The 16,602-nt window shown below is 48.8% G+C and overlaps 4 protein-coding genes across 4 annotated transcripts; 1 reads left to right on the forward strand and 3 right to left on the reverse strand.

The window, feature by feature from the left end:
- Positions 1–7,864: 7,864 nt before the first annotated feature.
- N7489_011372 (putative PHD finger domain protein) lies at positions 7,865–10,517 on the reverse strand (the record flags this gene model as incomplete). Its single annotated transcript, XM_056717121.1, has 5 exons — positions 7,865–8,881; positions 8,934–9,779; positions 9,839–10,058; positions 10,124–10,221; positions 10,344–10,517. 5 exons carry the CDS (start codon positions 10,515–10,517, stop codon positions 7,865–7,867), a joined length of 2,355 nt encoding a protein of 784 aa, XP_056564743.1.
- A 1,012-nt stretch (positions 10,518–11,529) lies between these two features.
- Positions 11,530–12,880, reverse strand: N7489_011373 (Rcd1-like cell differentiation family protein; the record flags this gene model as incomplete). Its single annotated transcript, XM_056717122.1, has 4 exons — positions 11,530–11,704; positions 11,767–12,142; positions 12,203–12,358; positions 12,424–12,880. 4 exons carry the CDS (start codon positions 12,878–12,880, stop codon positions 11,530–11,532), a joined length of 1,164 nt encoding a protein of 387 aa, XP_056564744.1.
- An 801-nt stretch (positions 12,881–13,681) lies between these two features.
- N7489_011374 (uncharacterized protein) lies at positions 13,682–14,895 on the reverse strand (the record flags this gene model as incomplete). Its single annotated transcript, XM_056717123.1, has 2 exons — positions 13,682–13,768; positions 13,819–14,895. 2 exons carry the CDS (start codon positions 14,893–14,895, stop codon positions 13,682–13,684), a joined length of 1,164 nt encoding a protein of 387 aa, XP_056564745.1.
- A 1,184-nt stretch (positions 14,896–16,079) lies between these two features.
- On the forward strand, positions 16,080–16,271 carry N7489_011375 (uncharacterized protein; the record flags this gene model as incomplete). Its single annotated transcript, XM_056717124.1, has 1 exon — positions 16,080–16,271. The coding sequence occupies one exon, from the start codon at positions 16,080–16,082 to the stop codon at positions 16,269–16,271; it is 192 nt and encodes a 63-aa protein (XP_056564746.1).
- Between the last annotated feature and the right edge of the window lie 331 nt (positions 16,272–16,602).

A 16,602-nucleotide genomic window follows, 5' to 3' on the forward strand; every position in this document is an offset into this window, starting at 1 on the left:
TGGGCTAGTTTCCCTCAAAAGTTCCTCAGATATATTGCTCAGATCATCAACCATGGATTGCTATACAAAAAAAGGCAACAGCCTAGATTTAGATTATTGGTTCGTAATGTCGGATCCGGGGACTTCGGGGCAAGTTTTCCCTTTTTCCTCTCTAGCGCCATTATTAATCGACGTCAGGGAGTCTCGGGGTCTGAGCTTCGGGGGGAGACGTTCTATCGCGGCTGTAGTGGAGTAAGTGGACCCTCACTGATCGACGGTAACTTGACATCGGTTCCACGGTTCAAGTCGATATCGTGACCAGAAAACGGGCGACAAGTCCAAAGCGCCACATGGATGCTGATTAGCTAGGCTCCACCGGGGTTATGTATCCGGCGAAGGCCCAAGCCAGGAATGGCTGAACTGGTCCTTGGCACTGGAGTATTTTCTGGGCGTGACCAGTCTTGCCCTCATTTCTACCACCTGGGCACTTCTCAGGTTTCCTTCGATACTCCCCGGCTCGTGTCATTCCAAGTAATACAGGAGATTGGACTTTTAGACTTTGATTTGCACGGAAACGCCGATCTATAACTTGTAATCTTTCAATGTTCGGACTTCGGCCTGACCAGTTCATCCCAGATTCATCGTTGAAGGTCAAATCTATGCTAACGCCATAGGAAGTCATGAACTCATTGAACTCAACATCCCTGGAGGATCTCCCCGAGTAATATTGAGTAATATTGTTGATCCTCGTCATTACTCCATACATGCATGGCGGTTCGCGCTTACTCGGGGACATACCTAATTCCAGATCAAGACTAGCGGATACAAGCCTGGGGTGGACTTTGCTTTGACGGTGCCCCTCGCCAGACCCCAAGATAGGTCAATGGATACAAGGATTGTTTCCAAAAGATTGGATGTGGCTGTCTACGATGTACGGTGAGAGACCAACCAAGGCCTGTGGTTTTTCTGGAAGGGATCATTTCCCACGCACTGGCTCGTGGGCTGTTGGGATCTTGAACGCAGGAACCAGCCACGTTATTGCATGGCTCTCGCTGCGTTGAAGTCTTGGCCATGCATGTTTTTCTTTGTTTGGCCCTCCACCCTGTCCTTGTCGGGCGCTCGAAAACCGTCTAGAGGGACGCAGAATGTCAATCAATTACTCGAATAGTGGAGAGTGTGCAGATGCCATGTGTGATCTACGAACTGTTGGAAGGCTGAGACATGCACTGCATGGCCATGTGGGTTACCCCTCGATCAAAGAGCCCGGGGAGTAGACACAAGCCTGCGCTTTGAGCTTATCTTTTCTCTCTTTTTTTTTTTTTCTTTTTTATCTCCAAGACGGCCCTGTAAGGAATCCTGTAAGCATCTTATTCGCCCTGGTCCATATGCCGTGATGTTATGGGCCAAAATGTATTCCACGTTTTGCATAGTCAAGGCGTTCAAAGAAATAACATTGAGGGGGCAACAAAGCTCCCTCCGCCGACTCGGGGAGAATGGCATCGGGAAGTCTGACCAAACTTAGTTTGTAGTGCTCCGTATACAAACCCCATTCGATAGTCGAAATACCTCACCGATGCCCGGTCCCTGAAGTCGTATAGTTGATACTGCGTATCAGGCTTCTAGCTTTGACGCAGGTGCAGATCCTCAGATACCGAATTCCTGGGACCAAAAATGAGGGATCAATAGTATATTCCCCCGCCGTCTCGGCCGCGGACGGCGGAATTACCTGTACCAATAGCCAACGGCCCCTGGCAGCCGGGATTCCCAACTCCCAAATCCCGTTTCGACGAATCGACGGTATTCACAATGAAGGGCTCGGGCCTCTGAGCCACTACTGCAACCTTTTACCCGTTCACGAGCCCTTCTCTAAGAAGTATGAACCCGATTGACAGCCAGGATCACCCCGCTCAAGCCTCCACAGATGTCCCTCGAAGACCTTCTAGAAGGCTGCCTCGACGGAAGAGGATAAGCTCTAACTCTAAACGTTCGGATGGTCGCAGTTCAATCTGCTGACTCGACTGCTTTGGGATTGAAAGTGCACAGATCTCCACACTGTCTCACTGGCAAACGGCGATGTTTCGTGTTGCCCTTCTCTTCACCCCCTGATCGCCTGTTCCAGTGTTTCGGGTGTTTCTAAAGATATCTTCGTTTCAGGTTATTCCTATCGTGTTCATTGTTGATGCTATTTTTGTAGTGACAGCATGAGAGAAAGGGAAAGAAGGTTGGGGCACTGACCAACATCATGGGGAAGGAGAAAGGAGACCTGCATTTGATAATGAGGACCAGTGTAAAAGAAGGGTGAAGGGAGCGACTGAACAAGGCCAATTTGTCACTCGCATTCTTATTAGAGGCCACCTGAATATGATCCCCGATACCCCGAGACCCCGATACTCCCATGTTCCGCCCCTGAACCCTGTACGTGGTCCCTCATAGTCGTACGCCTCTTGCAGGGGCCCCGGTTGAGACCGCCGAACCGGCCGAGGATGGTTATCACTGTTGTTATCTTGCGATCTGCTTGAATTTCCCCAACAGGTTAGTCGACGAATCAATCTGTCTTCGTGTCTGTGTCCAATTTCCGGCCTAGCTGCTTTCGATCATGGCCACTAACGCCTACCTGTTAAACAGGTTCGTACGACTCAATTGCAAGTGCCACTGCCGACACTCAAACTCGTAGTCCACGGCTTGCGGTCAGGCCGCACATTACAAGGGGACAGAGGAGCGGGGAGAAGTTGTACCAGAATTGGCGAACCAAAAGAAGTTCCCAAAGCACAAGCCACGCGCAAACGGCGGATCGCCATGGAGATTCAAGTTCATCTGTCCCCGACATCGAGCCCCATAAAGCCTAACTCTATCCTATCAAACCCTATTGACATAATATTGACAGAATACCTCGAAGGTACCCGATAAATAACCCTGGAACGGCAAATAAGCCACTACCGACATACGGGTGGGTAATATGGAGATCTGATCTGTGCTAATTCCCAGACCGCCACGGCCACGAGGTATCTCCTGCGCAACCTGGGAACAGCTAGAGATTTGATTTGTGGATATATACCAGGGTCTGATGCGCCTGTAACCCAAAATGGAGAAAGGGTCGACTGCAATAACCTGCAAGCCTCAGCCAAAAACATGGCGGTGGTCTCCACCAGCAAAACCAATAGGTAGATTCCCTCCCCCAATTGGTTCAAGACTGAGATCGTTGACGGTTTATCTGCCAGAATGCGCACGGACGACAGAGCTTTGTGAATGCAGTTCTTGAGCTGGCGTTCGTGCTTGTAGATTCCTTTCTTTCTGTTCCTGTGGCATTTTTTGGTGATGTTGCACTTAACCCGTTGTAGTTAATGTATGGAAGTCATGTTATCATGTTTATCCTTACGTTGAATACACATTCTTCCAAGGTTCGTTTCTCCCCTCTCTCTTTTCTCTCTTTTCTCTCTTTTTACTTTTTTTTACTTTTTTTCTTTTGCCAATGCCCGCTAGCTTTTCATAGAGCAATGGGTGTCGATCGTCATATCGACGATTTAGGAAACAGACTTTCCCCTCGAACCCCTCAGATGTGGAAAGTTGATATATGTGATTTGGGTGTCACAACTTTAACGCCCGACTCTGTCTTCGGAGTGACCGAAACGCGAGGAGTGCAGGTGCTTGGTTCGTATTAGTCAGCTTGTATAGACTGGCTGAGATTGGCTTGTATTTTCCATGATCTGTCAAGATGGTACCGTGTTTTCTATTGGGCAAACCCCAAGACGAGGAGAAGGTGTCGGAGGTACTAGAGTCGATTCTCGAATTCGACGTTCTCTTTTTTTCATTTTCATGATCAAGGTGCTGGATTTGGATTATCGCGTGCGTCCTGGTCAATCTACACTTCTTTTCATCGGAATTGCCCCAAATCAATAAACCCAACTTCATGACCACAGTATCGTCGGATGCACTGTGATCCGAGTCGCTAATCGAGAACTATTCTGGACTAGTCATCCGTACCCCGGGCCGTACTAACCTAGGAAGTCCTTAGCTTCATCTATCAAGGACCCTTGTCGGCTTGGCTTACGGTCACCTGTTCAGAGATCCGCGGACCATCGTTTATCTCCGGACCCCCGAAGCCCTAATTTGTCTTTACAATGCACGTTGTCCATATATGAACAGAACGGGGAAAGGAGTTACTCCATTTATCCAAATAACGGCGGGTCGGGGCTTTAGAGTTCGTTAAAGTCCAATTAGATGACCCAGGCGAATCAGAAGCCTATGGCACGAGTTAGGGAGGACGAGACCAGGCAAGGCAAGGGCGAGAAGGAAGATCGTGGGACGAATGCGATAGTCACTCTTCCCATCCAACGGCGTCTTGTCTACAGAGCGCAACTGTGGTATTGCTCCACCTCTGCGGGTATTGGTGCGCTACAAGTGGACTATTACGCGGGATGTCGGCTCTATCCGGTTTCTTGTATTCTTTAGGTAGGAGTTGAACTAATTTCCAACTCAGAAACACACATAGATCGAATACGGGATACGAGGGGTTCTATACGCGCCATGAGAAATTAATGGCTGCCTCATCACGAAACATATTGGTTAATATCCAAATGGAAGTGGGGGAGCTTGATCTTCAATTTGTAGAACGGGTTGTGGCTTCCTATTTTAGTCTGGTGGATCGAGGGGCAAAAGATGGAGCTGGGCGACTGTCTGTCAAAAATGCAGGGAGTTGGGGTCTTGAAGCAGTGACCAGTGCTTGGTATAGTATCGTAGGTATGGGAAGTAGATATTGTATGTTGTACTCCGTACCTGATCTATGCATATGGTGGAGTACGTACTTTGATCAAAGAAAAGAGATCAAGTCGAATGCAATTGTCTTTTTCAAGCTAGCTTGGGCTAATAGTCGCCTGTGGCCACCCGTGTCTGAGACTAAAATCGACGTGACAATTCTAAATACTTCCCAAGCCAAGATCCTCTTGCATTTGCCATCCTTAGGGTTTTTCTTGGGGCTTTTCTTATTTTCCCTTCCCATTTCATGTTAGTGATGACGTCTCTATTTCTATAACATCTACCAGTTTTCTCCAAATCCATAACTACAAACACACTTGGCCAGTAAATATAGTTATTTGTCATGCACCCGCAAGTCCAAACTTCTAGGAGGGAGCCAGCATCAGTGGCCGGGCCAAACACCCGGTCTTCACCCTCTATTTCCCACATTTTACATTTTTGACAAGAATGAGGTGCATGAGTGGGGAAAAGAAAAAGCTCGGATCATGATCGCGTCTGCCGTGTGAGCCTAATAACCAAGGAATATTGTCAATGTGCCGTACTAAGATTGCGCTAAGCTTATTCTAGCTATGTCAGGAGTACGAAAGGAGTCTCGGAGTATCCGATGTGGAGTATATATGGAGTACTACTCCGAGCTCCGAACCTCCGTACGGAATAACGTATAATCTAAATCCCCAGATCCCGAAAGTATGTGATAGACTATTTTCTGATTGGTTCATTGGGCTTTATTTTAATAGCTAATCATCGCCCTCCAAAATTGATGTCCGTGTCCTGTTGGTCTCGACTCTCGGCTAATAGGTAGTTAGGCGAACCTATAAGTCATACATGTGTGGATGTCTACGGCACCGATACTAATTAATACGATAGAGCGGGATTCAGATTCACGTTCCGTATAATCTACTCTGCCTCTACTCTATATGAAGTGTGGAGCATACATCTTCCCATTTGGCTATGCCGGATATACCCTAACGTTCATATCCATTTGCAGTTAGTCCACCGGATCTTAAGTTCGGGAGAGAAACCATGGGAAACAGGTGGGGAAATGACATTTACATTTTATATCCACGTTCACGTTCCCCTTCACGTTCCCCTTCACGTTCCACGGAGATGAGCTTGTCCCCGCATTGGCATGATTGCGGACATGGCAGATCCTACGAAGGTTGCGGATGATATTGATGATTCTACGGAGTACATCCTCCCTTTACTGAAAGTCCTCTTATTTTCATCTATCATAGATTCTACCCACGCAGCCTAAGTAAATTGAACCAATATCCCTGTCCAAGCCCTTTAAGAGTGGAATTATGACACATGACAGGACGGCAGATCAACTAGTCATTCCTATCCCGAACTCCAAATTGTTGTGTGATAGGGGGAGAGAGATGAGCATGCCGCTAGCGCTACGCAAGTTAGTGCGTGATCTACAGCGATCGCCTCCAGTTAGCGCTTGGGACAATCGCTCGCAATTAGTATGTAAGTTGACTGCGCCGCATGCTAGACCCGACAGAGTAGGCTAGATGATCTTGATATACTTTTTGCTATACTTTACCAACGGGTTTACTTGCTTTTTTAGTGTACAATATGCTTAGAGTACTACGGCGTACTCCGTACTATCGTGAGCTTTGTCCGTGCTCATCGGTAATCTATCCTTGCGGAGTGGGACATTGCGACAAAGGGGCGGGTAAACGCTTTTTTGTTTTGTTTTGTTTTGGTTTTGCTTCTTCTTCCTTGTGTTTCTCCTTTTTTACATTAATTTATTATTCTACTCCGTAGCGGAGCCCGATGTTCTATTGTGCTATAAACGAAATGAGACAACTATTAAAGAAACGGAATAATATGATTGAGAAACAGGGGCTAGAGAGAAAGGGTTCAAATGCCGCGAGCCGCGGTCGTGTCCTATAGGTAGTATGCAGCTCGGTATGCCAGCAGGTGCATGCTGTTGGCTGTTGAGCTGGGCAGGTCTGCGTTTGGGCGTTGTATTTGTACCCAGGGGGTATATGTCGATCGACGTATCGGTCAATTTCGATCTGGGCTGGGCATAATACTTTTGTGTTGACTACCTAGATAGATGGTAGGATGAATATGCAACAACTTTCTAAAGGAAATAGATGGTGGAATGGCTTGCAATAGGTTAGAACCACAAAGATTGTGGTTATTGCTTTGTATATTGTTCTACTACTTGAACAGGAAGCTGCATATATAGATTTGGAATGTACACCTCTGCCTTGTCCCAACATTTCCCATCTAGTCAATCAACTTCATCAGCCATCAAGTATATCAAGATTAAAATCAAATAACATTGTCTATTAGAATACACATGTACTCGCCCACCAAAACAATGGTGCCCAGGGCCAGACCATCTGAAAACGCCGCTCGAGTCCCCATCCATCTTGATGCATTGTAAAACAGGAAAGAAATAAAGAGTTCAAAACGCCAGCCCACCACAGTCTGAAGCAGCTCCAAGAAGGATCGAAGGAATTTCCCCACGAGACAGAGCCCTGGCACCAAGACAAAAGGAAAACTCGTTATCAAAAAACAAGATTTGTCTGCAATAGCAGAACTTTTGGAAAAAGGAAAGAAAGAACAAATGAACACAAGCATCCGTCATGCCAAAAAGGCTACATTTGGCAGATGTTGAGGTTCGACGTATGACATGTCGTCTCCAGGGAAAATGACTCCGGATAGATGTCATTTGCGCACAATGATCCACTCATCCAACGTTCTGCATGAGCTAAAACAGACGTCGGATAACAGTGCGAAAGCACAGATCACACCTGCTCAAAATGCACTGCAGTACAGGTGGTAGGTTTTGATAGTGATTCCGGGACGTATCAAAGTGGTGATCATATATGTTTGCGGACTCAGGAACGGGCCGATCGAAAGGGTATTTGAAAGGACAAGAAAAGAAAGAAAAGAAACACATGCTGTTCACACAGTTGCGCAAAGGATTCATTGGCTTTCGCCATTGCCTCGCTGAGGCGAAGGAACAGGATCAGGGTACTGAGATGTGGTCCCAGAGGTCAAGGGAGGAATGCGATTCAGCGATGGCGACGACATCAGATGCTGGCCATTGCCCTGGAAGTGGTGGGCTTGGTGTAGCATTGAAGCATTCTCTCTCTGTCGGCGTTCCTCTTGCTCAGGAGTCATGCATTTGACAGGCGGGGGGGATCGGAGCATCTGGAGAGCTACGGCCCATGAGCTTCGGGCTCGGCTCCAGTCTGCGGATGGGCGGCAAGACTGGTGCACCTGCCATGCCACTACCAGTAAGCGGACGAGGTGACTGCTTAGTTGGGCTAATCCCCGACATAGCCATGCCGTGAGAACTCTGAGGAGGCGAAGAGTGGTTGCCATTGGGCGTTGAGGCAGAGAAAGACGGGTAGTTGTTAGACATCGACGGTGTTGCTGCATGACCTGACTGCGGACGCGGGGTTTCGAATGAACTCCACGGAGAGGGTGCATGGCTTGGAACAACAGACGGGAGCCCCGCAATAGGGCCAACATCAGGGTTGCCCTGTGTAGGTGACATAGATGGTTGGTTTTGGACAGGGCTTTGGGCAGAGTGGGAGGAGGAGGGCCGCACAGTGAACGATCCAACTGGGGGAAGGTGAGGAGCTGGTTGCATAGGCGGCAAGGAGTGCTGAGACGAGGATGGCCGCGGGTGCTGCTCCGTACTGGCATGCAGCAAGCCATTCATGCCCTTTGGCGGGGAAAATGGTGGACGAGGAGGGCTAGAAGATGGAAGGGAAGTGTGATCTGTGTGATGGACCCGGCGCTGGGGCGAGGGAGGAGGATAAAAGTTGTCATGACCAACAGTGGACGAGTGTAGAGGAGGTTGTACTCCTGAGGATTCGTTTTGAATATTAGATAGAGCCAGGTGGGATCTCTTCACAGGCGAGGGCGGGGCATGGTCTCCGTCATCCTCTAACTTGTGCTTCTTACTGGCTGGAGGAGCTGCTGAAGGAGATGCTGAGGCGCTCACCCGGAATTTGAGGGGTGGAAGTTTGGGCTTGCTGGCATCTTCTTCTTTTTGCTTGCAGTCTCGGCAGACAAAGTGAAAGTCTTCCTTTTCGGCCGCTTCCTGTGAGATACCGAGGCACTTGCTATGCTGCCAAACATTGCATTTTTCGCAGGCAACACTATGACTTCCATCATCCTAGGGAAAAGGTTAGATTAAGGCTGCCATGTGCTTGGAAACTGAAACTCACCAAGTTCTCGCCATACACTCCACAGCCAGAGCAGTCAAAGATCCACTGGTCATCTTGGGTAAGCCCTGCCAGGCTCTTCTGGGACTTCTCCAGGTCAGCCTGGAGGTTTCGGACAGACACCCTGCTTTCACCCCTGTTGATTCTTTCTTGTTCTTCCGCGATCCTTTCCAGCTCCGCCTCATGTAGCAGTCGCTTTTGTTCACGGTCTCTGATGCGCTGCTCGCGAGTCATTGTACGCGACTGCCGATCTTCTTCAAGCTTATGTTGCCTCGCCTGCTCCTTACGCGCCTCGGCCAGGTCGTGTTCGCGCTTTTGGGCGGCTTCAGCAGCTTCTCGCTCCTGTCGTTCTTTTTCTTCCTTGGCGGCAAGTCGACTGGACCTCTTGGCACCTGCGACAAGCTGCAGATTCAGAAGCTCCTTTTCACGCTTCTGACGCTTGCGCTGCTGCGCTTCCTCCGCCTTCTCGAGGATGGGCAGGACATGCTCAACAATGCTATCGCGTAGGTATTTCTCGTCCGCGTCCTTGGTTTTTTGGAGTGTTTCCAAGAAAGCCTGGTATTCCTCGAGTGTGACAGCCACACACTCCCATTTGAAAGGATCTTCGGCAAAGGCTGCGACGGCACTTGCGTCGTTGGTATCCTTGCTCTCCTCGTCGGAACCCTCTTCCGCCGCTGCTGTAGAGGTACGTTTTGACGTTCTTGATGCTCGAGACGACCGGCTCTTTGGCTTCTTCTTGGGACGCTGAGGAGGGGGAGGTGGAGGGGGATCAGTGCGACGGTAAAGACGGTTGTCGTCAAGCACGTAGTATGAACGCCCCTCGCGGTCCCAGCCAAACTCTTCAATACGCTAGGGAAGGTCAGTATGCGACAATCAGGAGCCAAAAAGCTACACAAGAGCTAACTTACCCATTCTGTCTGCTCGGTTTCCTTCTTTTCGGGCATCTTGTCGCGAATGCGGTCCGCGTTCCAGAATGTCCATACCGTCAGCTGGTGGAGGACACGGATCTTGGTGAAAACATCGAAATACAAGAACTTGTTGGGTTCTTCATCGTAGCCGAAGGGATTGGTTTTATTGGGTGCTTTCGCATTATACTGGCGTCGGGTGTACTCATCGAAATTGTCGAATCTGCCAACACAGTAGCGTCAGTGGAACCGCCCCGGGTAGCAAGAAAGGGATTGCAGTATACGTACGTAAGACCGCGATGCGACGAAATCCACTTGAGGAGACACAATCCAATCTCTAGTAGTTTATGGGAGGGCTCGGGTTTGAGGCACTCGACTTCTAGGTCCTAACATAGGGCCAAAGATATCAGCAATAATTCAATCAAGTGAATGCGAATTTATATCCTTTCATCAATGCGACACGAAGCGCAGCATTGATCTTATCCCAGACAATGCTAGTAAGACATACCTCAATCCCAAACTCTTCGTCAATCTTCATGACCTGGCCAAAGATGGCGATGTATTGCATGAGGCTTGCAAATGCCCAGTTACTCCTGAGCTGTGAGAGCAACCCAGGCTCTTCTGGTACCTGTTGCTCGGCCACCGGGGCGACCTCGGAGTGGGTGCGCTTTCGCGATCCCATCGCGGCGGGACAACCGTTAAGGCCGGTTTTCTCAAAGGTGTTCAATGAGGGGTTCACTAAAAAGAAATTTCGGCGGAGATGAAGGCCAGATAGTATCTAACTCCGAAATAAAGAATTCGAGTGCGGAAAAATGAAATAAGGTCTAAGAAATATGAAGGCTGAGTCTGGGCTTTTTTTCGTGTCGTGAGGCAAGACGATCAGTAAGGCGGCGCGTCAAGGACCGGGTCACGTGAGCAGATGCGTTTGTCGAATTTAACAAGGGGAAAAGGTGAGAATGGGAATGTATTCATTTTATCTTGTCGATCATATAATGTTGGATTAATCTTAATTCTTGATCTTAATCATTAAATGAGAAGAAAGTTATACAATGACATTATGTAGACAATGGAAGACCGAATATTCATGAATCCGAGACAAGTACATTCATGCTTTTGAGAACAGTCGCATATACACAAGAGAAATCAGAAAAATAGAAAAAAGAAAACCAAAAACAAAGCAGACGCCTGGATCTTTGGATATCTCTCGCTTTCAAAGGTCTATCTCACACAGAGCTGTTGGGGGTCGTCAAAGACGAGGAGAAAATGCACACAGACGACAGCGCCAACCAGAATTCGCGCCACGCGACAGAATAGTTCTGTCGAAAAAAAATGAAAATCAATGACAATCGAAAGAGAAGAAGCATATTTCCCACAAGCAAAATGCAAAACGAAGATAAGTAAAAAACGAAGTAGAAACAGAAAGGGACAAGAATACATTAAACCTCCCCCAACGCAGATCACCGAACCCTCAAGAAACCCGATATAAATGCGGCAAAGAAAGAAACAACCAGGAATGAAGAAAAAAACAGATTTGGATCCGATGCCTTCAATCGATGACATACCTCACGCGCTGGATCCATCCAGTTCTTCAACCACAATTTTGCGCCTTGTGTCCGTTAAATCGCCAGAAGCCTTTCCCATGCATATCATAAGGTGAAATATTTCAGGAGAAAGAAACAGATGCTTTTCGTATGTTACATGGCTGTCGGGGCTCCATCCGGGACGGGGTCGGACAAATTGATAAGGAGTTGAGCCAAGCAGCGCTTGGTGGCTGCATCGTCACGGAGGACGGATGAGAAGGTGGCATCCCGGAGAGGTTCGGGGAGACATTGCCGCAAGGCCTCCCGGGCCCGGCTGTTGTCACTGAGACTGTATGCTGCTGTTAGGAGGGCCCACACAGATACACAGAGGAAGATTGCAAGAGGACTCACCGAAGGAAGCAGCGAACAACGTGCTTGAGAAGGCGGACAGTCTGCTGTTCCACTAACTGAGTGACCATGTTGCTCAGGACAGTGCCCACGGCATAGAATCTTTCATATGTCGCGCAAATGTAGCCCAAGCCAATATCATCAAGAAGAATCTTCTGTACGATAAAGATAGCAACAGTTTTGCTCAGCTCTGATCCGGTCTCCATAATGCGAAGGCAGAGCGGAATGATCTCCGTAGTCAGGAGGAAGTTGATCACGTCAGAGGAGTCATTCTTCACCAATGCGCCGATGACGCCCAGCGATGTTAGTCGGAGGTATTCGAAAGGACGAGACTTGGAGGTGGTGTTGAGGAAGGGGTAGAGGAAAAGAGGGATGTGGGCTGAACGAGGGAAAAATTAGCAATCGATTTTGTATAGGTCGTGGTAGATATATTGCTCACCGTTCAAGAAGAGAGTACGGGTCTCGTTGTGAGAAGCGACGCATTGCAAAAGCGCCAGCGCATTGCAGACTCGGTTTGATGCGGCAGCAGTCAGCTGAGAAGGGTTCAAGAGCGGATATACCGAGATAATTTCTTGAAGGAGCGCAGTCATGACACCTGCAAGTTTCCGACCGTTAGTTATTGTAGACGGGACTGGGCGTATGTCGGGAACGGAGCCATACCAAAAGAGTGCCAGATAACCAGAGCCAGTTCGGGGACCTGTTCCCGCTTCTTGCTCAGTTCCATCAAGGCCGATTCCCTGCGAGCTGGATCCAGTAGCTCGGCGACCCAAATGAAGACCTTGCGATTCTCCTCACTGATTCCACCGTCCATGGCGGAGACCGCATTTGACATACCATCTCCACCCATGCCGGCGCCACCGGCTCCCTGCGCAGGGTTTCCAGCACCGTTGCCGCTCATGGCAATGCGGCCATAGTGTTGTTGCTGTGCTGCGGCAGCAGCAGCTTGCACCTGAGCATGCTGTTGGGCGACTAGGGAAGCGTGCTGCTGCTGCGACTGGTGCGGGTGCGGCTGAGCTTGGTGGTGTTGTTGCTGTTGCTGATGCTGCATCCACGAAGGATCAGCCTGGGGGTATTGATGCTGGTGAGAGAAGACGTGTTGGGTCTGCGCTTGAAGCATGGTGGGTGATGAGTCGTTTCGGAGACTCGTAATACTCCGAAGGATCGGAACTCAGGCGAAGCGACGGCAAAATGGGGGGCTGGGATAAAGTTGAAATATGGTTAATAACGTCAGGAGTTTAATCCCGAAGCTGAAATCATTGATGACTGAAGACAAGCCGTAAGGAGAGTGATTGAATGGGTGGAATGGGTCAGGTCGAATAGAGGAGTGTGGAGGAGGGAAAAGGCGGAAGTGAAGGCGGGGAGGTAAAGTGCCTTAACTTTTGTGTGGTCTTTTTGGCCTTGGGCATGTCTTACTGTCTGTCCTACGGAGTACTCCATATGTATGGAGTATACATATTATTTCATAATTATTTTCTTTTCTGTCTTTTCTAGTCGTTTATCTTATTTTGACTCGGAACTTATTGCATTTGCATACTTTGTGCTGTCAAACCTGCAAGGCATCCAAACAGAGCACATTGTTTTCTGCAAGCTGTCTCTCTGCATTGCAATTTCCAGGTTGCTCATGGTTCTTTCATGCCGGTGCCCGGGGACCAGCAATTATACATGTATCATTTCAATACTTGTGCCGCAGGACAAGTTCAAGAATCATATTCGCATGTCGAGTTTGTACTCAGAATCTCTCATATGTACATCATAGTGTGCCATAAATCTCTCATATCGACATGAAACCAAAAAAAGGCAATATCGTAAATCAATACCAAAAATCATCGTGTAAATCATATTCATACATTAGTCACGTTATAAATCCAGCGCCATAAATGCATATCAAACCGAGGTTGTCGTACTGAAGCCCGAGGCATCAGACACTATCACGGGCGGGCGGAGCGAGTGCGCGAGCGTCGTGACCGTCGTGTATCTCTCGTGCGTCTGTCAGAACTTCGGCTACCTGTGAAAGAAGGAAGTGTCAGTAAAGTCTTTTCGTATATGGTGGTAAACGGGGGTAGACGCACTCCCTGTGCCCGAGTAATAGTCGGAATAGTAGTAGTATGAACTTGGGTAAGAGGACTCGGTCTTGTCGTCATCGTGCTCTCTATCTCTCTTCCTTTTCAATCCCAAGCACAGAGCAAGAGCACCGAGGATAATGGCAATTGTGCCAAAGCCCCATTTGGATTCTTTCTTTTCGCCAACCCCACTGCCTCCCGCTGGTTTGCTTCCGAACCACGTCCGGCCAGGAGGAGGGGGAGGCCGACTGCCATGCGAATGGTGAGAATGGCGCTCTTCGATATAGGTTGTGTCCTGTTTGCGGCGCTTCTTGCCGATGCCGAGTGCTGCAAGTAGGCCTTCCAAGACGCCCTTAAAGCAGACGCAGGCGCAGAGGAGCAACAACAAGAACGCACCAACGATACTGCCGATGACAATTCCTGCGATGGCGCCACCACTCAGTCCACCGCTGCTTGAGGCTTTAGCACCGATCAAAGCTGCCCCGTCCGTTCCAACCGGCGCCGTGAATCCTTCTGTGGTGGTTGGGGCCGAGGTTGCTGTTACGGTGCTTGCCCCATTGCTCGTCCCTCGCACGCCTGGCGTGGCTTCTGATCCTGATCCTGTTTCTGTAGCAGTCACGACAACCGAAGAGCTCTCGGCAACACATTGGCCTTCTACACATTCTTGCGCAGCCTCGCAGCAGTTCCAGCCGCACTTTGTCTCGCCGAGGTCAACTCTGCACGTGCCCGTGCTTGTAGGTGCTGCGATCTGGCTGCTCCACACAGAGGTAATGGTCGTTAGGTCGGTATTGGTGAGAACGTAGGTCGTTGTGTAATATTGATAGTCTCCACCGCTGCCACTACCACCGCCATCTGCACAGACGGCCTCTTGGGCACTGTTGGTAGTACACGTCTGACCGGTCTCGCAGCAAAGCCAATCGTTGTAGCCACATGGATTTGCGCAGCGCTTTTCAAGCCTGTTTTCTTCGAGGACGTTTGCTTCAAATGCGAGCGGGGTTGCGGCTGCGTGGGTCGAGTAGTTGAGAAGTAGGGCAAGTGTCGAGAGCACCGGCAGGACGGATAAAGACCGCATCGCAAATGAAGAGCGAGGCAACGAATGCCAGGATTTCGCGGCGAAAACACTTGTGTCGGAAAGCCTGAGATTTGGACTGGAGGGGCGTTTCTCAGTGATCTTGTCTCACTTGTATACTCGAGAGATCTTGTAGATCACCGGTAAACAAAGATCTCAAATTCCTGAGACGTCAAGAGATTATCGGAATGTAGACAAGGAATAAAGAAGAATGAGAGAAGACAAGAGAGGAGAGTGTTCCAGTTTGTTAGCTACACAGCATCTCCCAGCCTCTCTCCGTATACCCAACCACCCGATTTCCTACCTTTCGCCTAATCCACCCAAGACTTTCTTTCTATTTTCATGGTGGCTGGGTTTCATATTAAATAAATTTTACTTGATTCTGATTAGTCTAGCGATACTTTTTACCTCGAAAAACAAGCCCTGAGTTGCCCTCTTCCCTGCGTCCTGTCGGAGCGATCAACGGGTTGAATGCAGGTGTCTCCACCCGCATGGCAGCAATCAGCATTATGTCCAACACCGCTATTTCAGAATTGTCATGACTCAGATGTATGAATCGGGAAAGGAACACAATCCAATTGTGTATATGTTGGGCAGCCATGAGTCCCTTGAATTGCAGCAAAGCATGGCTGTCGCGGGTTTCATGGTCGGGGATATTCCGTGCCACCAATGGCCGCCCAATGATGAATTGTCCAATCCTTTGAAACCCCTGGAGATCCGATCGAACCTGCAGTTAGACTCCCGGAGAGTTGCTGGAGGGATATATTGCCTATAGATACTCACAGCTTTCCAAGGGACATCCCCTAAAATGTCTCTACATCGTATGCTGGTGAATCTATTTACCTTGAAAGAGATCAAAGGCGGTTTTCGCATGTTCACTAGCTCGGTGATCAAAGCTTCCACAGGCGAGTCATTTCAATAGGAAAGTACCTCTATTTGGGCAATCCTGTAATGCTTGTCTAGGAAATTCTCAGTCTAGCATGCCACTTGCATTTTTTACTTGATATCCAACTCATAGTTGTGTATGCCGCGGAACCACTTATTGTCCATATGGTTGCTGGTACGATGGCTCAAAACTAGCGGTAATACCATCAACGTATTCGTTCCATCGGAGGTGCAGGTCCTGTCCGCTATCATCCCCGAAGCCAGTGTCTTAGCACCAGACAGCTGCTCATTCTAGGTCATCCATGAATGGTGAGACTCTTCGCACCGCCAACATTGGTCATGTTCAGAACGAGCTTCGGACTATCCACGATCTTGCTCCCCACCGTGTCATCACCCTTGACCTTAATGCTGAGCATACTGCCGAAGCCTTGGTTGAAGGATCCTCAGCCTGCGTGTGGGTTGGTTGGAATTCTGAAACTGGCCACATAGCCTAGCTGACATGTCGACTGGACACAATAAGCTGGGAAAACCTCGCGATGTTCTGAGAGCGCGAAGACGAAGAATCTCAACCCCGAACTGGAAGTGCTGATCTATGTTCCATCACCAACCTGGAATGGATTCCCGTTGATTGCATTACTGAGACTTTCGGGCAATTAGTTATTCTCAACTTTCCAGTCGAAGCCCCTAAAACGTGTTGTAGTATGATTCAATGACCCAGAAGCCAACCCGGGTGTAAACCACCCGTATAGAAGTCAACACCAAATACGTGTTCTGAAAAATATATTATCAAATTACATACATTAGGTATCATGTAAATTCACACAA

The sequence above is a fragment of the Penicillium chrysogenum genome (genome assembly GCF_028827035.1).
Source record: "Penicillium chrysogenum strain IBT 35668 chromosome Unknown utg000005l_segment0_segment0, whole genome shotgun sequence".
NCBI lineage: Eukaryota > Fungi > Ascomycota > Eurotiomycetes > Eurotiales > Aspergillaceae > Penicillium > Penicillium chrysogenum.